This window comes from Varanus komodoensis, unplaced genomic scaffold (genome assembly GCF_004798865.1).
Source record: "Varanus komodoensis strain SLA01 unplaced genomic scaffold, ASM479886v1 scaffold9, whole genome shotgun sequence".
In the NCBI taxonomy this organism is placed as follows: domain Eukaryota; kingdom Metazoa; phylum Chordata; class Lepidosauria; order Squamata; family Varanidae; genus Varanus; species Varanus komodoensis.
The window spans coordinates 13,512,083-13,534,141 of record NW_025336598.1 but is presented as its reverse complement, the minus strand read 5'-3'; the positions used below and the strand labels follow the sequence as shown (position 1 = coordinate 13,534,141).

Here is a 22,059-nt window from a genome sequence, read left to right as displayed (position 1 = left end):
AAAGGAGATTTGAAAATGTAGGGGAAGCTTATATCTTCCCTTTCTGTAGCCACTAAAGACTCAGTGAAGTGTCAAAAGGTGTGGAGAACTGAGAACTGTTAGCAATGTAATCCTCTGGCTTTAAAATATTGAACTAAGTGGTTGATATTATTTTCACTTCTTTTTGGTGCACCAACATTTACTATTTTTCCTCTTTTTCTTTCATTTGACAGGTAGGCACTTGACAGTTGGCAGCTGTGCCCAGATTAGTTTATATGCAGTCTTGCCATGTCAATTTCCATCTAAATTACATAGTACACTTCACTCTCTCCAACAGTCAAAACTTACAATATCATTGACAGCTGTAAGTGCACACTTGTGCCCCTGTGAAGGACTGACCAAAAAGAAAGAGCCAGAAAGATTGACAGATACTTCTGCATAATTTTTAGGGCTTACAACAACAACAACAACGATCCCAATTGTGCTTTTAAAAAGTTGCTTTTAAAAGGGAGTGGTGAATAACAAGGAATTGTGATTAAAGTGGAAAATGGGGAAAAGATGGGTTCTGCCAGGGAACGCACTGACTGGAGGACTGATAGGGAGATGAGGCTCATCATGGCTCAATTGTCTGTTGGACACAATTCCACAAACAACCTGCACCATGAAGCTTATTTGCAAGATGGCCTAGCAAGTTGTATGAATACAGCCAGTTGTATTCAGCTTCCAAATAACGCCATTTTCTTTTGTGTTGCAGGTTATAGTTATGAGTGCCACTCTAGATGCTGGCAAGTTTCAAATTTATTTTGATAACTGTCCTCTCCTCACCATCCCCGGCCGTACACATCCTGTAGAGATCTTTTATACTCCAGAACCAGAGAGGGACTATCTTGAAGCAGCTATTCGTACAGTAATCCAGATTCATATGTGTGAAGAAGAAGAAGGCGATCTTCTACTTTTTCTTACTGGGCAAGAGGTATTTTTCACATGATTCTTTTTATATGAGTGGTAGCTAGTCATGCATAAAAGATTCTTGTACCATGTTCAGAAGTATTTGATATTATTAGTTGCTAACTGTTTATTTTTCAGCTGTGCCTTAGTTTCATTAATAAAAATTCTGAGTGGCTGACAGTTGAAATTTCAGTGAATTGTAGTAGAAATGTAGACTAAGAATAGTACTGTCTATATCTTGTGGAGAATGTGCTTTTTGAGTAGACTAAAGTAGAGCTTGATCTCTCCCTGCCGTTTTAGCCTGATTATTCAGGCTAAATATTCAGGTTCAAACTAGCTAATGATTATTCAGGTTCAAACTAGCTAATGAAGTTAGAGCTAGTCAAAATTTAAAACATTAAAGGTTACAATGAAACACTAAAATTAAACCAGAACAGCACAGTATTTTATTTATTTATTAAAAACTTTTCTAACCTGTCCACTACAAACGCTTCGGGATGGCTTACAATGTATTTATTTATTAAAAGTATTAGCACAGCAGAAGTCTGTAGTAAGAACAATGAAAGCAAAATAGAGCACAGTAAAAACATCAGTTTAAACTTGGGAGAGCCATATTGGTAAACTATAGGTGCCAGCTATATACATATAAAAAACAACAAACAAACAGTTTGGAACTTACCAAATGCCTCTGTGGACAGAATTCCCCAACAGGGCTGCCATAACAGAAAAGGACTTATCTGCAGTTATCAGCTGCTTGTATCAGGTGTTTACATTCCTAGAGCAGTGTTTCTTAAGAATATGGATGGTCTTTTACAGAAGAAGATGGGCCTTCAGATACTCCAAAGTTGTACTTACCTTTGTAGGTCAAGAACAGTGCCCACAAATACATTAGGAGTTAGTGTTTTGTTTTTCTTTTGTTTTTAAACAAATAGTGCGATGTTAGCCAATTCCAGTTGTTAAATTATATTGTCAGCCAGTAGGAGTTTTTAAGTCTTAAAGAGCAGACTGTTAATATTTATGAATCAGACTGCAAGTCCATGTAGCTCAGTCCAGGGATGGGCAACTTATTGATGGATGACATTTTCCTTATTGCTGGTCACTGGCCATGCTGGCTGGAGCTGATTGGAATTGTGATCTTCCAAATATTGTATTCCATGTTTCCCTCCAGGGGTCACTTGAAACCCCTAGTAAATCTCTAGGGTTTCAGACAGTCATCTTTCCCAGTTTTTCTGGAGATTGCAAATACTGACACTTTTACATGCACTATGTGTGCTTTACCACTGAACTACAGTTCCCTCTCTGTCCAGGAGAGGCTGTAGCTGGCACATCTGCTTGTGCTTGTCAAAATGTGCCAGAAATGCCTCTTGGATTATTGAAACTATATCTAATAGTATCCTGAAGATGTGACTCTTTAAGTGTAAGAGCAGTTCTATCCAGAACTGATTGAATACTGCCTCCATGTCAATTCCATCATCTTCCTCTTCCTCTTCCTCTTCTTACTGCATTACATTTCTGTACCACCTGTAGCTGAACCTCTGTGGGCGGTTCACAATTCACTCATCCAGTTTTCAACTAGGTCTGACCCTGCTTAGCTTTCAAGATTAGGCAAGATCAGCTACTTCAGGCTATGTTATGATACCACACTTCATAGCCCTAAATAACTTATTCCATGCAGATATTACAAAGTATGGGAGGCAGAATTATTTTACTCAGTAGGCCATTTGTCTACTAGACTATGCGAATTTTTCATACATGTCGCATCTGATTTTCTTGTTCCCCAGTATTTGCAATTTAATTAGCATTTATTTGTTCAAACTACTTTATTTGGAAAAGTTACAAGGACAAAAATATACTGCAAGTATGTGAACAAAATAATTTTACAGTCTTTCTAGATTTAGAGACTAGGGGTTCTATAAAAGTTTCTGATTATCTTCTTTAAACTTTACTAGATTTACGATTTGACTGTATAGCTATCAAACTGACTCTCTGTGGTCACTCAGTTTTAACCAGTAATCTTTGCCATAGCTATGGTAAATAAATTATGGTAACCTTTGATTTTTTTCAGTTATTATATTGTTTGTGTAGTCCAAAAGCAATCACAGAGAACCTATAGGTAGAGTCAATAATATTATGCTCTGAATTATTCTGAAGATTTATTTTCAAAAGTCAAATACTTTTCATCAGCTAATTAAGTATGCCTGTCATTTGCATTTGTTTCTGGAAGGTACCAGCATGAATCTGGGATAGCTGTACTGCTTGTGGTTTTAGAACAGCTTTAATATGATTTTCTGTTAAACTAGTGGAAATACATGTATAACCTCATTCACAAACCATGTGTTCATTACCCTGAATTAGTTGTTGTTTAACCCACAATTAACACCTAGTGTCTAGGTTCAGAAAATATGTAGCATATGCAAAAGGGCAGTGGTTCCCATTTTAAAACACATATAGAAACACACATGTAACTTTGCCATTACTTGAAGCAAAATGTCTAATACTGTAGCATTGTTGCCAGTGGCATTGTTCTGGGCAAAGATGGCAGTCTCTATTGGGTCAATGGGCCCAGCCCTGAAAATGATGGTGCCTTATTATATATCATACCTCCCATTTGGACATCTGTTTACATTATGGAGTGCTGCCAAGCTGTCTTCAGGTAGGTCTGCTGTCCTTATTGGTATCAGCACAGCTTTTGTTGCATGTGTGCATTTCTTTCAAGTGAGAAAGGGAAACCCTTGGATACATTGAGCAGTATCCAAAGCTACCACTCTGTTTATGCTGTTGCTGTATCACTAGCATCTGGAACATCTGTATACCAGTAGTTATAAATTAATGCAATGAGTTTTCCAGGCAAACCTATCGTGCCAGCTTGTGCTTTTTGTATACTGCTAGAAGTTCCCTATGCTTAGTAGTACAATAGTATAAGCAGAATGGCAGTGGTGGTTACTGTCCCTTATCTTGAAAAGGGCAGCTATATCTTTATGTTAACAATAAATGCTAACACTTCAATATTTCCATCAGAGTCTTAGCATAGAATTTACAGAGTTGGGACTGTCCATTTAGGCCAATGACTCCATCCCCCTGTCTGGTGAAGGAATCCTGTTTAAAGTATCCCTGACAGCAGTTTGTCCAGTTGCTGAATAATTCCAGAGATAAAGAACTCACTATCCCTAGGTACTTGGTTCTGTTGTCTGACTGCTCTGAGTGTTAAGGTTTTCCTGATATTCAGCTGAATTCTTTTTTTTCTTGTAATGTAAGTCCTTTACCTCATGGCTTACAATTTTGGATGATAGAGAACATGTCGTGGTCCTCTTTTGCCTGACACCTGTCTTGGTCCTTCTCAAAAGGAGTCAGTTCCCTCTTCATTTTGTTTGTTAGTTAATTAAAAATATCATTCACTGACAGATTATCATATTACATGATGCTGTATTAAGAAGGAAGTCTTTACTTTGATTAAATCATACCATTAAACCCATGTTTAAAAATTACCATCAGATTACCCCCCCCCACGCACACACACACACACACACACACAATACTCCAAGGAAAATAGCAGAAGAGATTTTTCTCAACTTTTTCCTAGTCAGAGTGACAAGCTTAAACTATATTAGAGATGTAATCCCATGGTGATGCCTGTGAGCCTCAGAACTTGAATGCTTTCTTTCTGCTGTTGTGCATTTTCCACTGGACAGTCTTTTCACCCATCTAGTTTAATTGTCTTAGATAAATAGGGAAGGAGACTGGAAAATCTTCAGAATAGCTAACATCCTGGTCCCTCCTCTCGCTTTCACTTTCTGTACCCTCTGAAATTCTCCGTTCTTATTCTCAAGTCTCATTCCCAGCCTTCTCAACATACCAACTTTGAGGAGATTGGAACTCCGAATCAGAGATGGAATGCTGTCTCTGATCTTGGATCTGCAAATCTAATGTAACCTATGATTCTGGAGACCCTAAGGCTGTAGGATTGTCCCCGCAATTTCTGTGTATCTTACAGATTTCCTTTTTCTACCTTGAAAGAGCCTGTAATGGGATACTAATTTTCTGTTTCAGCATATATCAACCAATATTAGAAGAATTCATATTGAATAGCAACTGTATGCAGCAGGGCAGTTGGCATAAAACCTTTTGGAGAAAAGGCATGTAGCAAATGTTCAAGGCCTGTCCTAAGCCCCTGCATACACTGGAAAAAACATGTTAGCTTCGTTGTGATGGCTGCTTGGCTTGTCTGAATCAGTGCTAACTTGTGTATAGTATTGAATGTGCTGAGGTGTTGCTCCCCTACAGCTTTCATTAACTTAAGGTCCTTATTACATGCTGGCACATCTAAGTTGGGAGCAGTCACCAATGTCTTTAGTTATTTTATTCAGCAGTATGGTTCCCCCAGTTGAAGAAGCTATACTCCTCTCTGTCTGGACATATGAAACAGCACTTCAATTGCTCTCTCCACGTGCAGTGAGCTGTATGACTCACCCTCTATATTCTGTTCATACAAAAGAAGCTAAAGGGATCAAGAGCTAGTCTGATGTATGGAACTCCCATTTCTCTTTCATTCCAGAACTGCCATTGCATGGTGGCTCTTAACTGTCTTGCAGAACCTAATCCTGCTTTCCAGCAAAAAGGGACAAGATGGGACTTGCATTCAACATGAGTACTTCTTTTATTTGTATACTGTCACCTTATGCTAGGTGATGCAGGACTACATATGTACTTGTTGAACAAATTCTTGATCATGGTGCGGCCATTTCATTTAGGTTAGGAAGTTCTACTCAATATGGAAATACAGAATAAATTACTGTGTCACAGATGCCGTAGTAATGCAGTGTAAAACTGCATTTGCTTCTCATATTTTGCGATTACTTAAGAGCCCATGGGTCAGGCTGTCTACTGCCATACGTGTAAACATGCTGATCTGGAGTGGTTAAGAACCATCCTTCTTTCTTGGATCAAATGGAGATTTACCTTAAGGTCAGTTAGAAAATAACTCTCAGAGCCAATGGACTCATTGTTAATGATTCATAGCAATGATTTGGAGGGTACAAGAACATATCTTGACTATGTATAATCTCTGGACTTTTAAAAAATTGAAAGGAGTTGCCTGTGTGTTCCGTTAATGAAGAGAAAACTTCATTGTATACTGTAGTTATTGTTCTTCATAACAAAAATTAGTTTTTCCATTTCAGATATCTAAATGGTCAATTGCCTCATTAGTCAAACCATGTGTATGGAAAGATACTCTTAAAAATACAGTTTAAAATATAATATGTAATATATTCTTCTTCTGTGACAAGTAGGAGGACAGGAAAATCCTGTACAAACTAAGCAAGAACTGAGGAACCAGTCCTTTCTTAAAAACTTGTGTAGAAAATGAATTGACCATTCATCCTATGTACTGTTCTTTGATGTAAATCACAAGAGAGATGGAAATACTGCTAAGATTTCTTCAGTCACTTTAAATTGCTTACCAAATGATTTGCTCTCCATACTGCACCCCTGTGTACTCATTACAACTAGACACATAAGCAAACCATTTCAGATGTCTGAATGTTCAGTTGCATCTTCAAATTTTTAACTTGCCGATGAAGCACCTATACACTTCACAATAGTAATCCTAAATATGGTGGAATGATTTTGACACTGAACACATGCATTCTGTTGCAGCTGAAAACAAAAGACATTTGCTAAGAGGGTTGAAGTGTCTGTGCAAATTTCAGCAGTATTTCCATTTTTGATGGAGCTGCAACTGAGGAACTGCATATACACTAGGAGATAATTCTCCACAAACATTGTGATCAATTTAGGGGGTAATTATTCAGAAAGGCAATCCATACTATAGACAGTCTTGATCATATTTTGAATTATTATTCTTTATAAATGTTATTTTTGCCTTGTGATTGCCATGCCATGTTGGAGGACACCTGAAAAGTTTCTGAAGCAAATATAGTGACACTGCGAATTTTTCACAACGATGGTGTGGGAAGATACTAAGTGCAGACATTCAAAGACTTCAGAGAAATTGGCTATTCAGCTCTTGTATTGATTTAAGTATACGAAACATTTTAATTTCTTACTCCATTCATGTCTTGACCTAGTTTCACTAGTTGATAAATTCTTGTAGTGGGCATTGAGGGAGTGCTTTTGTACCTGAATGTACATATCCAAATGTATGCAGGAAGTGTTTGTTATGAAAAGCTGTATTTGTATCTTTTTTATTTAAATTATGTTGAATATTGGATGCAGTCCTTTGCTTCCACATGTTTTAAAGGGGCAAGCAGTAAATGCTTATTTTGTATGAGTAGTTATTCTTGATTGGCCTTGCTCTAGCAGATTGTGCCAGAACTTTCCTAGTGAAAACTCTTATAGGCTCCTTTCCTACTGTACTTTTTAGCTGCCAATTCTTCATTTTTATTTTTTTAAAATATCTATCCTACCTTCTAGCATAGCTGATTTTACTTCAAATGTTGGGATGTTAGGGCCACTGTAGAACATATGTTCTGCAGTGCTAATGATTTTAAGCCTGGAAATATATTTACATTGCCTAGGGAACATTATGAAGCATCATAGATAATAAATCCCTGGGAATTTCTCAGTTTTGTGCTCCGTAATTACTATAGTTTAAGTGTCCAGGAAGTAGAAATTCTATAGGAGCTAGTCAACAGGGTGGCAGTACAGACTCTGCTTAAAGTGGCACACAGGAAGGAATGGCAGCTGAGCAAATACTTTCCTTCCATTCTCCTTGGGGAGCCAACACTTCAGTTCATTGGTGTGCCCAGAAGAAACAAAAGAGTCTGTCACTGTTGCTTAGCAACCTTCCTTGGATTCGCTGAGAGCCCGATGTAGTTCTTTGGTAGCCCTGTTTTCACACTCTGTGGTGGAAGAAAGCTGCTTGTTCTTGGTCACGCTTGCTATTCCAATAGCAGTTTTGCTCTTTTCTGTAGCAGAGATGGCAGGTCCCAATCCTGCCAGTAATTGAGATGACTGGCTATGGCACCTGCTTTTGTTTCCTGGCAGCTTTCATAACTATTCATATAGGTTAGGTATCTCTAGAATATCTTTGATCCTAACACATGTTTAGATAAATGGAATGACATTATTATTAGCCATGTAATAAGTATCCCCTTTGCCAACTTGAGACTTGTCTGAATCTGAAATTTATAAATTACCCGAACAAAGTCCATACTGTAAAACAGGAAGCATAACTGCTTAAGCTAGTATCGAACTTGGTATTCTGTTGGATGAATTTTTCAATTAAGAGTCAGTGACCTGGTTCACATGTCATGGTGATGCAGTGTTGTTTGAACCATAGGTTATTCATGAACATATGGGAACAAGTAAGCATGCTATTTCCTTCCCATTTCCCCTTCTTTTCCATTTTGGTAAACAGTGCAGGTTTGTTTTTTTGGTTAAAACTTTCTGTTGTTTCTTACTCAGCAACCCAGAATGCCAGGTTTGGACATTACAGAGTCCATTGGGACTTTCTTTGGTTGTTTACCTAAGTTTAAATGACGTAGAAGCATCGAGCAGTCAGGAAGCAGCATGCTTGATCAGAAAAAACTGATTGTTTAAAAAAAGCAGTGTTGTCATGAAGTATGAACCAGGGCACTGACTCTTGAGTTCCACAGTATAAGGCAATATGATCTTAAGCACTTATCTGTAATGTATTTTCCACCATTTTCATAGTTGCATACACATTCATGACAACAGATGGCACAGTAATCGACAAGTAGTGACTAAAAGCATTAAGTACATGGTTATTGTTTCTGATTTTTAGCAAATTGCTGTGAAACTAATGAACTTAGTGTGCTATTAAATATTTATGCTTGAGGTTTACTTTGTTGTCTGAACATGTTAAGCAGTTCAGAGCTTCAAAATACCCAGATCATGGATTTAAACAGACCATGGCTTTGTACACATGTCACATTGAACCACCCTGCAAGTAAACTTGAAAGCAAGGTTGCTGACAAGGCAAGATTACACATATCAGACTGAAAGACAGCAACAACAGAAACAACAAATATGGTTTTCTAGGTAAAGGATAAAGCGGGGGTGTAAAACAGTGACTGTCACTCCAATGGGCTGCTTAGGCATCAGTAAGCACTGGTGATAGCACAAACACGGTCACAAAGGGGCCTTGCTGGTTGTTAACTGATCCCCTGTATGCACAATGAAATCACTCTGCCAAATTCTGTCATGATAACCCATTGTGGGACAAACAAGCCATGGGTTGTTCCTGTGTCTTTTTGCCCAAAAGTAAGCTTCTTGTGAGAAGCACTCCAGGTTCAGTTTACTGGACAATCCACTGCTTAGCTACCCAGGACAATCCACAATGCTTAGCTACCCAGGATGGGTTGTCATGTTGTGTGAACCCAGTCAGTGTGTGCTTTTGTTTCTAATTTAGTAGACCAGTAGGGGGCATTGTAACCCAGAGTGATGGATGTATGGAAACATTTGAAATCACTCTGTGTGTGTGTGTGTGTGTGTGGCGGGGAGAAGAGTGTGTGTGAAAGAGATAAAAAATGGTTTTGTGTCTCTACCCCCAACCCCATATAATGCTCCTAAAAGACTGATCTGAAATAGGAGGTTGTCTTTTAGTTCTTGTGTAGATTGTAAATTCTACTGTCCTATAAAGTAGTCAGCTGGTTATATAGTGCTAGAGTATTCAGTAGAACAAGAAGAAAATTGACAACACTAATCACATTTTTATTGTAAAATGAATGAAAGGAGACTAACTTTTTGCATTTCTTTGTACAGACTTAATTCTCAGATTCTTGTCTCTAGTGCTATAACTTACCTTTATTCTTGCAATCACTACAGTCTTCTATGCAGCCTTTTCACCCATTTAGTGTAATTTGGCAATAACATGACAACTTAACTTGTTTTGTAGTTCTTGCAGTAAGCTAGGTTAAATGCTGACTCTTAAGACTGTCGCTCAGATTATTAAGAATATCTTAACTTGTGGAGAATAAACCATAAAGTTCAAGATCCTAGCAGCTTTTATTTCAGAAGATCACAAATATTTTTGGATAAAATTCTATGGTCTGCCATCTCTGACAACTTGGACTAAGAGGGGTCTACTTTTGCACATCTATGTTTATACTGTAAAGGTGTTTGTTCTCATTAGGTACAATGAAGCAAATCTTCCATATAATTGCATTACTGATACGTGACATTAAAGCTTAATTGGCTTATTTAAAATATCTTGCACATCAATTTCTTTTAGATTGTGAAAATTGAAAAGGTCATGAGTGCAGTTTAATATTCCTGGGTGAGAGATTTCAATTTTAGTACAATTTGTAGAGAATTAATTAGGAAATACGACTAAAAGAAAAAAGGGTGTTGAATGCAAATAAGGCTGTTATGCTCATTGGAATAAAGAATATGAGGCATGTTGGACTGCTGTGGAAGTCCCATTGAAAATTCCACAAGTGTCCAAATTAGTTTAAAAATAACCTGTTTTGTAGCAAGACTATTTTTTAAGTCTTTATAGCAATTAAACTGGAAAAAATTAACAGCTTTCATGCACTCTTGTCTGTTGTAGGAAATAGATGAAGCCTGTAAGAGGATAAAGCGTGAAATTGATGATCTGGGCCCTGAAGTTGGTGACATTAAAATCATTCCATTGTATTCTACACTTCCACCACAGCAGCAGCAGAGGATTTTTGAACCTCCCCCTCCAAAAAAACCAAATGGTGCAATAGGAAGAAAGGTAAGTCTACAAAGGCTGCAATCCTATATCCAATTAACAGGCAGTAAACCCCAGTGAAATCAGTAGCACTTACTTCTAAGTAGAATATTGTGCTGTGAAGAATTTTCTATCTTTTTCTAAAGCACTGTCTAATTTTCTAAGTTTACTTACATTTGTAGTGTAGTTTAGCTTCACCTGTTAATGAAATTGATATCTGGGAAACTTGAACTTCTCTCAACTCTCTCCAATTATTTCCAACCAGCTGTATATTACACAGATTTTTAGGATGCTGTGATGATAAATGTAATTCATGTTTGTCCCTGCATTGTCCCTTTTTTCCCCTATATGGAATCAAGACATTTGGGATGGCCTCATAAGAAGGAATAAAAATAAGTTCAATTTTCACGATAGACAGTTCAATTTTCAAATAATTAACATCAAATTAATAATGTATGTACTTTATGTAATAAAATGGTATTTTTTTTAAAAAAAGGTAGAGCAATCATGAGAGACCACAGCATTGTTTGGATTTTCCCCTTCCAAGTTTAGAGACAGTGCTTTAACCTCAAAATGGAGAGGTGGAGATCTGCCCCTGCTGCACCCTCAATCTGTTAAAGAAAGCTGTCCAGTGAGCTTGGAAAAACCAACTCAGAGTAGGAGTTCCAGTAGGCAGACCAGGCCAAGGGATGAGATATTCCAGTCAACATCCAGGCTCGTTCCTTTCCCCTGCAAAGCAACCTTCCTAGATGGGTTTAAAAGTCATCTGCATAGGAAGAAATATTTAAAACAACTCCAGAATAGAGAATTACAGAGGAGAATTATGTAAGCCACCTTGAGTTCACTGAAATGAAAAAAGGTGGGATTGAAATAAGCGAGTTCAGAAAGCAAGGAAGAATGATTCATAATCTGTGAAGTCCAAATCTGACCTGCCTTCTTTTAGAACCTTGTGTCCGTATGCACATTTGAATTCTTGATTGGAGAAGAACTCTAGGTTGGCCAGGTGAAATTTACAAGCAACTTTGCGCTGGAGGAGAAAGTGTTACAGAATAGTTGTAAAGCTGTTTTTATTTGAAGACAGAAACCTTATCCTTGTGCATGACCCACTTGCATTGTGTGCCTAGCACTGATGGAACTGCAGCTATAATATATTTCTGGAATTCTTTAAGCTTGCCCTCCCACATTGCAGGTGCTATTTCTAAGTGTTCAAAATCATGTTGTTATTTTAATGGCTATTCATAAATTTCTTTTTAAACAAGGGTCTGCTAGTAAAGCTGAACTTTATAGGCAGGATTTGGTTTTTGTCAATTGCATCATCCAGCTTGCAAAAGAGCAGGCATGCAGAATATTGCTGAGAATATAGTCTGAGAGGTTTTGGTTACATGGATTCTTTTTTGATTCTGATTATTGTTTAAGAAGATGGTTGACATGATACAATTGAAGTAAGAGAACCAACAAACTGATTATGATAACTTTGTATTTTTGTTAAAAGTAAGACATGCTGATAGAATTTGTTGGGCTCCCATCTAGATAGAAAATTTGGGACCATCTCATACTTGCCCTCAACAAAGAGATAAACACTGAGTTTTAACCCAAGTTGGAGAAGAATTCCTGGTTTATCCCTAATGCTTATGAACATTATTTGGGGTAACAGGGAGCTTCACTGCATCTCAGCTTTGGGGATGCTGGAAATTGCTCATAATCTCTGGCTGCAGATGGCTACCATCTGATGTAGCTCAAAGGAGAGTTCCACCCCACAGCCCCCCCCCCAATCGCCCCAGATACTCGACCTCTCTTATTTCCAGCCTGAACATATACACACCTGCCTTAACCCAGGGCTCCTCTGTGGACATTTGGAATTCTCTCCATCACCATCATCTTCAGTACACCTTCTTTATCTCCTCGGGTTCTGCCAGTCTTCCTTCCTTTTGCAGAATGAGATTATATTGTGACCCTCTATGATGAGGTGGAGGTGATAGGCTTGGCTCAGCAGTATGTGTAGCTTACATGAATTAGTATAGAAAAAAGCCAAACTATTTCAGCGCCTGTAGTTTAAACATAATTGGCTGATTTTACTGCAACAGAGCTGCTTGGGCTTTGCTTATTTGCATGCTTGCTTTCTTCCAACCCAAAGAGCCTTCATAATGTATAGAAATTTGAATTGGGGAAGTTTCAGGTCTTGCCTTTGCTTTAACTTTTTATATAACCTTGGTAAAAGGACAGTTTTCGTAATATTCCTCCATTTACAGTAAGAGGGGTAAAAATGTTGACATTCCATTCAGAGCTTGTCTCAAGATTGGTGATAATGTCCATGAAAGTTTTGTATCCTCAGTAACTGTTTGGTGCAAAAGAATTCTGGCTGAACGTGTGGCAGTCACTGCCTGACTTAAGCTTCTTTTTTATTGTTTTGCTATAATTTGGAAAAACACTTGAATGTAAAAACTTCTGTGTAATCTAATCCTAAATGGGTGCAGTCCAGAGAACACTTTTCTTAATAAGCTGATTTAGTTACTGCTTGTTGGAACAGAATACAATGGCCACATTTGCATAGCGTACTAAGCCAACCTGGACTGATGATCGGACACACCATGACTTGTTCTCCGTATCTTCCCTTTCTTTCTAGGGAAGACACTGGAATGCTATCTGCCTCTACCTCCTCATTCCAATGACTGTCCCCATTTATTTTTTGTGAGAACTTAAAGTGTGATTAGGATCAGGTTTTTATTTTGTTTGTGTTTGTTGGCCCCTGAAACCTGCATGACTTTTAATTGTGGGGGTGGGGTTGGTCTTCAGCAAATGTGCTCTTACAGCTGATATTGCAGACTTATCTTGTCAAACTCCTTACCAGCTTTCAAAGGGGTGGCAAAGTTAAGTGGATATATACATGAAAATTGACAAGACAAGACTCCATATAGACTGATTTGTGAGCAGTTGCCAAGAGTCAGTTGCCTAGCTATCAATTGATCATTTAAAAGTGGGAAGGTGCCAAAAGAAGATGCACAAAAGGTGGGAGGGACAAATATCTTCCCCTTGGCAATGTCATCCTGTCAGTTGTGTTTGTTGAACTGACACTTGTCAGTGTCTGCTAGCTTTTCAACACTTTGCCAAGTGTCCAGCTCCTCCAGAAAAGAGGAGCGATTATCCCCCCTTTTTTCATGGCTCCTTTTTGTAGCACTAACTACTATAGTTACTGCTGTTCCCTGACAGTTCTAAACAAAACACAGAAATATATGTAAATATAATGGCTAGGAAGTAAATAGAGGGGGTAAATTTGCTTAAATGCAATGCTGACATTAACTGCATATGTGCAAAATTCCCCTTCATCAACTTCCTAGCATTAAATTTGCATATATTTCCTGATCCAAAAATTGTGCAAATAGTCCTGACAGATAAAAACAAAGAAACAAATTGGTGGCAGGACAGGAGGGTGTTAATGAGGCATCAGAGGTATTATACCTGTGCCATGTGGTCCCATTAACTCTATTCCATTCAGTCACCTTCTGAGGGTTTTTTTCCTGGAACTGTCAGGAACTGTGATAGTCACTACTCTGGAAAGAACCCATGAAATGAAGTAACTTTCCTTTCTGGACTACCCAGGGATAGGGAAGTGTTGAAAGGGCAGAAAGATCACATTGTCAAGAAGAAGGTAAATGAGTCTCCCCCTTCCTGCTGCTTTTTCCATCTTTGCCCTTTTCCTGTTCTTTCAGGTGACAACTAGGCAATTGACCGTTGGCAACTGTGTGCAAAAAGCCTATATCCTACTTTCCTTGTCAAATGCCATGTAAGTTACCTACTGTACTTCATGGCAACCTTTGACAGTTGAAATAGGCAAGGAAATTGACCAGATACAACACCACATATCTTTTTGCTGTAGGTGCACTTGTGACAGACAAACAAAAAGTAGTTTAAAAATTATCACAAAGAAAGAAAAGAAAATGGGGTTAGCTGAATCTATTTCTTAATTCATATAGGGTCGTTTTAGGTAGCAAACAAAATATAGTTTATGATGATTTCAGGTATAAAATGGAAGAACCATGAGTTACTGCAATATATGTGTGTGCTTTTGTTTCCTGATCTCTAAGCTCATTGTTTCATGATCTTCATGGTGAATCAGTTGCAGAAGCAAAGTAATAGACATAACTGTGCCTTGACAATTGACATCTTGCCAGATCCCTAGATAAGCTTCTTTAAGTATGGTTTGTCTCAGCTTAGTAGAATATGTATATTGTGTTGATTATTTTGGTTCAAGTACCAGTTGCAAGAATTTCAGAACTAGCATAACTGTGCTTACATTAAACCAATAGAATAGAAACTCGTGAATGCTAGAAAATCGTGCATATTAAGTTTACTGGCTGGTAGATAGCCTTTAATAAGTGCTATGGTTTCTGACTACTGTAGGTTGCAACATTTGGTGCCTTATCTAATGGGTAGCCTATTAAGTACTTAATGGACCTTAAATGAACACTAGATTCTGTCTTTGTACCTGTGTTGCATTCTTAAATGGTTTAATGTTTGCTAGCAATATTTGTGCCTTGTTTGTATTATGTGCAGAAGAAAAATTAGTATTCTTTTCAACAGGTTGTGGTATCGACTAATATTGCTGAGACATCATTGACAATAGATGGTGTTGTATTTGTCATTGATCCTGGATTTGCTAAACAAAAGGTAAATATAGATTCTTTTATATATGATGGATTCCCCATGCCCTAAAATTAAGATGGAAATACTGTAGGATTAGTTTTTATATTGTATTCTGTTCTACTTGTATAGTAGCTTAACGGGGATGGTTGCCTGAATCTATAAATAGAGAGAAAATAGGTGAAGGTGCTGTATGAGAAGAACTTGTATAAAAATCTGTCAACACTGTTATAAATGGTTCTATAGTAGCTTTCAGCTTGTTGAAGAACTTTCCCTGGACTTGTCTTGCACAAGCTATCAAACTGTATGAGCAGAGATGCCAGGGGATACTTCTTGTTCTTAAAACATATTTTTAAAAAATCAACTGCAGTACCAGCTTGTTTGTTACATTTTGTTCAACGTTAAATCACTACTTGGTGGGAAGATATGACTTGACTTCATTCTTTGTTAAAACTAGTCTTCCATTTGGTATAGATTCTTCAGCATATTTTCAGATTTGAATTTTATTTAAAGTTATAAATGCATAGTGAATCATAGGAATTAACTTGATAAAAATACCAATATATTTGTACTCTCCACTTGTATATTGGTTTCATAGTGCAGTTTTTACATAGATTGAAAGTAACGAGCAAAGTCTGTAAATTATTTTTATAAATAGAAAATTATTATAATATTGTTAGTATATTTCATGGGGTGCATTGTTTGTATGTTGCATCAACAAAATATAATCGTGTTTGGCTTTCATGGGCAATAGTTTTCACAAAAAAAATTACAAGAACCCTTCGATCTGTTGAAGGAAAATTTAAAATAGTAGTTTGTTGTACCAAAATTGGAGGAGTTTAACAAGATTTCAACAAATTAATATTTGTTATTATTTTTATGTGAAAGGCAATAACATTTAAACCTTTTCCACCACCAAAAAGCATAGCATTTACTTTCTGTTGCATTGTTTAACATTTCCAATAGGTGCATTGCCATGGGTTACAAAAGAGTTACAAATGTGCAAAACAAAAAATCTCTACTTTTTATTTAGAAACTTAACATTTTCCCCACAACACTTATACTAGTTTGAGAGTATTTTCTGTATTTTCCTCTTTTCTGTATTTTCCTCTTGCATCAAACAGGTATACAATCCTCGGATAAGAGTGGAATCTCTCTTGGTGACTGCAATTAGTAAAGCTTCAGCTCAGCAAAGAGCTGGCCGTGCTGGTCGTACTAGACCAGGCAAGTGTTTCCGACTGTATACAGAGAAGGCTTACAAAACCGAGATGCAGGTATGTAATGTTCAGTTCACTGACTTTAGTTTATTGTACTGGAGCTTGGTGCTGGATGTCAAAAAATATTTCATTTGCATTCCATAGTAATGTTTTCCCTTGAGCACTGGGAAATATGTATCATGCTAGAAGGTTGTACTGTTTGCTTATTAGATATTTTGTTGTAGTAAGTTGAGTTTTATTTTCCTCTCTGTGTACTGATGTTTCTGCTCAAACACTGAGGATTTCTTTCTTTTAAGATTACGAATTGCTTAAAATTGCCAATACTATAGCTGTAGAACCATTCTACGTGTTTTTAAAGGAACAGAGTGGTAAAATTTACCTCATTTTAAACTAGGAAAAAATGGAAGAGTTGATACTAAAGTAAAGGAAAAATAAACTCATTATTTATTTCATAGGACAACACCTACCCTGAAATTCTGAGATCCAACTTGGGTTCTGTGGTATTACAGCTGAAAAAGCTTGGCATAGATGACTTGGTTCACTTTGATTTTATGGACCCACCAGGTAAATTTTATGAATTCCTAAAATTAGGTTTGTGGAAATATGATAAACAAGGTTGATAATTGCTTTAAACTGGGGACTTTGGCATAACCTAAATTGTTGCCCGAAAATGACAATCAGAACAACCCTAATCCAACTTTTTGTTGCATGCTGGAGGCAGTGACAGAAAACATTCATTATTATTTAAGTTTACCTATCTCTCTGTAACAATATATCTATTACACATTGCCTCATAATTGTAGAGTAAGCTGTGTAACAGCTGTCTCAGGTTTGTAAAGTTCTATGATGTGCTAATTTTCCTCCATGTGGAGCAGCTTTATGCCACATACTCAGTAGTGGCTGAAATTTTTAATACCAGTTAGTCTATTTTACTAACCTTGGTCAGTAAATGACCACTAGCATTGGTCATTTGAATGGTAATGCTCCAGAGAGGCTGGCTAGGTGCAAGAGAAAGTATATTAAACTTGGCAGGCTAGGATGATATATTGTCTTGATCATAAAAATGGTTGGTAGTATAACTCAGGTTGTGGTTTCTCAGGCTTAGTTCCTTACTTTGCTATAGGTGGGGATTATAGCAAATAACTTACATAGTACAACAATTTGGATGACTTCCTGGATATACTTCTGTGCCCAGTGCCTATAACTTTTCATTACTTAAAGGCTTGCAAGAGCCAACTACTTGGCATATTATACATTTGTGGAGATCAGTTACAAAAGCCTCATCATGATTTCATCTGTCCAAGTTCTACTCCCCCCCCCCACCCCCCCAGTTTGGTCTTTGTTAACATTGGCTGTTATAGTTACTAAAATCCAAGATAAAACAATAACATATGACATAGTTACAAAACAAGTTGCCTTTCAACAAATAGCAAGAATCTCTTGTATAGTGTTAACTTTGCATTAAATGAAGCATACTTTAAAAATGGAAGTGTGGATTCTTACACAGTGACATTGTTATCTGTGAAATGGTATAATTTAGTGATGTATACTGAATTTGTTTTCTTCAATATTATTCTCTCCTTTTAGAGAGTCTTTAGTTATGTTCTCTGAACAGTAGTGCGTTCACAATTTTCACTGGTTTTCCTGTGCTATCCATCCATTAGATCACCCTGCTGTGTCCAGCTGACTTAGAGAAAGTTCAGACCAGAAGACAACCCCAATGGGACTGCATATATAGAGAGGTTGAGCCCAACGGGCCAAGAGGCATAAGGCCCAGAAGAGTTAGAAAGGGCCACTATGAGGCCAAGCCATGTAGTATATTAGTACCAAGCAGCTTCTCAGCAGTCAAGGAAGGTGTAACATGGTTTCTACAAAAGACAGTGGATTCCATGTCCACAGGCATAGAGAGGGGGTCACAGTTACGACAGGGCTTCCTTCTAGTAATTTGAAAGAAGGGGAAAATAAGGGCTAGGGAAGCCTTCCAAGTGGAAATTAAAGGATGAGGATAAAATCCTTCCTGGTCCTTTTGAGAAGCAGCATCTGACTTATCATTGGATCCTTGAGGCTATATTGTGCACTTCCATTCATTAAACTAAAAACTGTGAAATCACAAATGTCAGGAGTGGATTCTTTTTAAAAAGATGGAGATAACTTGCACTCTTTGAAATTGAATTCCCTCTCACGGGTCTGAAAAAATACCTATAGTAGGGTATAAATCTAAACAAGAAAGATTCAGCATATGCAATATAACAACTGTTGCAATGTGACATGCAAAAAAAAAAGAAAAAGAAAACTTCAATCTCTTCATTGCCTTTCTGTTGAAATTTTAGTTACAGTTTGCATAGCATCTAGAATACAAGAAAGATAACTTGATGATGAATGGCTGGATATCTGGAATAGGATGCCTAGAGTTCCAGCAGTTTATTTGGGCCACAGTTGAATTTGGAACATAGTACCAAACTGAAGGGTATTCTAAAGAGCTAGATGATTTTCAATTAAATTGTGAGAATCTTACAAATAGAAGAGCAACAATATGCTTTCGTCTCTGGCAGGTAGCTTATGCCAAAGTTATTCTAACACATATTGTTGCTTACTAATGTATGAAATGGCTAGAGAGAGGCTACAAATCAGCATATCTGCAATCAAATCTCAGTTGGTCAAATTGCTAATCCCCAAGTGGCTTTGATTCTTGAGCACACCCCTAAAGGAAACTCCAGAGTTTTATTTGATTCATTGGTTATTAGATTTCAGTAATTTAATTTGATGGCAATTTATGTTCTGAATTTTGTCAAGTACAGAATGAAAAATGAGATTGCTTATAACAGTGTGTTACATTTTTTGCTTACTAAAAGCAGCTTAACCCACATTGGGTATTTTTGCAGCTCCGGAAACCTTGATGAGAGCCCTAGAGCTTTTGAATTACCTAGCTGCTTTAAATGATGATGGAGACTTGACTGAACTTGGATCCATGATGGCAGAATTTCCACTCGATCCACAGCTGGCTAAAATGGTTATTGCAAGTTGCGACTACAACTGTTCTAATGAGATTCTATCTATTACTGCCATGCTGTCAGGTAATAGCAGGGACAGAGATGCCAATCAAAACACAGATCTCCAGTTAGGGGAAGCTTGTATTATTGTTCCTGCAACAGGACTTATAACTTTTAAGAAGTTTGCATTGTGCCTTTCAAAGTTACTGTATAGTGTGATTCATAATGGAGTAAAGTTTATAAATGAAAACGACACTGAAGCTAAAGAAGTCATTGTGTGTGAAATGGTGATCTAACTTCTCTTGTGGCAAGAAAAATCCATTTATCTGTTAAAGATTACAGACCATAGGAACACATTTATCTCTATTAAAAATTGCACAAATGCTCATTTTTGTTACCAAGTGAGCAGTAGCAATAATCATCAACCACTTTATTTTTCAGTCCTCTAACTTGTGATTGCCAGTTACATAACTAGAACATTTCGGTTGTCTTTAGGAGAATCGTATCTAGTCTCTTTAAACCTCCCAAATTTCCATTTTAAGGGGATCACTAGTAGGAGAAGCAACTTCTTAATACTACTACCTCATATTTTAAAAAGTGGAAATGCAGATAGAAAATGGACTTACCTAAATAGCCATTATTTTGTTAAAACTGATGAGGTTCTTAAGGACTGGAATCCAAAGAGTTATCCAAGTAGATGCAAGGGCTTAGCCATGCCTAGTGGACTTTTTAAAACACTGGGCAGCACTCCCATCTCACATTGCCCACTACTTTTGAAAACTGACTTGAGTTTCACAAGTAGTTTTGCACAGGGAAACTGCTGATTGAGAAACTTGAGCTGTAACAGTCTTGGGCATGTAGAAGTAGCTGTGGTTGTATTGGTATTGGCCTAAAACATTGATTGGTCATTTGTGGGTGGCAGGGAGGACATGTTTAGAATCTGTGTAGGAAAGGAAAGAAATGCAGTATTAATGTATGGTTAAACCTCCATCCACTTACTTCGTAATCTTTAGTTGTATTCTGCAATTAGTAACAAATCAGATGTTCATTATGGAAATAAGAGACAGTAACACCTACGAATTGTAAAAGTGATGTATTTCGGTTCTCCCTGAAATGGGGAAGTTCATGGTAGATCATAGGAAGAGCGTTTGGGGTAAGACAACCTATCACGTTGTTATTGCAGCATATTAAAGTATAATAGTATTTTTAAAGCAAGCTACAATGTTTATTGCAGAGTTTTGACAGTTCAGACTCAGAGCAGATGGGCAGGGCAGAATCTAATTGTTTCATATAAATTGTAGCCTTATTTGCGGAGGTGGTGGTAGGTTGATGCCTGCCTTTTTATGCCATGCATTTTCATCAAACCAGACAAAGTCTTGATCTGAGTTCTCATTATGCACATGTTTTTAATCCAGTTAAGTGTATATGTAAATATTTTGAACAAAGACATTTTACTTAGACCTTGCCCTCTTCTTTATGTGGATATTTCACAAAATATTTATACGTATGGTAGTTTAATTCTTTTTTCAGCTAAGAACTTATGCACAGAACAGTCAATACAGTATTTTATTAAGAATACAGTCTAAAATGAATTTATTCTGAAGGATAGTTACTCTTTTGGATGCAGCTGAGCCACAGTTTTCTAACAACCTGTTGTTTTCTACAAAGCCATCAACAACAGAACCAATAATTATAACCCTTTTGAACAAAATGCATAAACCATCTAATAAAAGGTTTAGATGCCAACCTATGCACGTCCACTCAGAGGCAAGTCCCACTGGCGTCAGTGGGGTTTACTTCCATGAAAGTGGATATGGAAAGTGGCAACTATAGAGTACTGTGTTATATGTAGATGGTAGATAAAATGAAGGGAAAATAGTGTTGCATATAGAAGTTAGCTAAACTGAAGTAATTATATATATTTTTAACTAAGGCCTGAATTGAAGCTGATAAAAATTAGTACTGCATTTCATTCTATTACTTGCAGTAAAAACATGGCTAATTTTTATCTGTAATTTCTAGCCGAACATCAAGTTAATGGAAATATGCTATAATAGTGAATGTTTTTTTTACAAGCCTTAGATCCACAACATTTAAATCGTTTTCTGCTTCTGGATGTAAGATTTGATTTGATTTTGTAGAAACTATACTCTTTGGACTTTCGGTTCTTAATTTTTTAAAAAATGCATGTGGCTTTTGCAGTATTGCTATTGGCGTATTGCAATTGTGCACAGTATTCAATCTCTGTATTGTTATTAGCCATTTTCCAGTATGTCTGTACTTCTAGAAGGCTGAAAGACCAGTTTAAAATTGTGTGAATGATTTTAAAATCTTTCTGAGCTCTGGTTGCAACCAAGGCAAAAAATATCATTGAGTTTAAGGAGCATGTAGACATTCATCTTGTTCTTTCATCATCTAACACGATTGGTTTCACTTAGAGACATGTGTAGCTTTTAAGTGGAATATTATTTTTGTACATAACCTCTAGGGAAAATACTTCACTCTCCATTTATGAGGCTGAGAAACTAGCACTAACTCATGAAATGAGTTGCTTTATGGGATGTTTACCTACTATAAATAGTGAAATCACTGCTTATGGTCATTAATTATC

General features: G+C 37.1%; 1 protein-coding gene across 3 annotated transcripts in view; it reads left to right on the top strand.

The window, feature by feature from the left end:
• DHX15 (DEAH-box helicase 15) overlaps positions 1 to 22,059 on the top strand; it is a 50,560-nt gene that overhangs the window by 19,487 nt on the left and 9,014 nt on the right. For all 3 annotated transcript variants that reach the window (XR_006413494.1, XM_044417670.1, XM_044417671.1), the window contains 6 exons: positions 734 to 952; positions 10,460 to 10,627; positions 15,182 to 15,268; positions 16,366 to 16,515; positions 16,914 to 17,022; positions 19,341 to 19,532. Coding sequence is in view for 2 of the 3 variants with exons in the window: in XM_044417670.1 (XP_044273605.1) it covers positions 734 to 952; positions 10,460 to 10,627; positions 15,182 to 15,268; positions 16,366 to 16,515; positions 16,914 to 17,022; positions 19,341 to 19,532 (925 nt within the window). In the remaining variant the exon portion in view is untranslated. The remainder of the gene's footprint in view (positions 1 to 733; positions 953 to 10,459; positions 10,628 to 15,181; positions 15,269 to 16,365; positions 16,516 to 16,913; positions 17,023 to 19,340; positions 19,533 to 22,059) is intronic.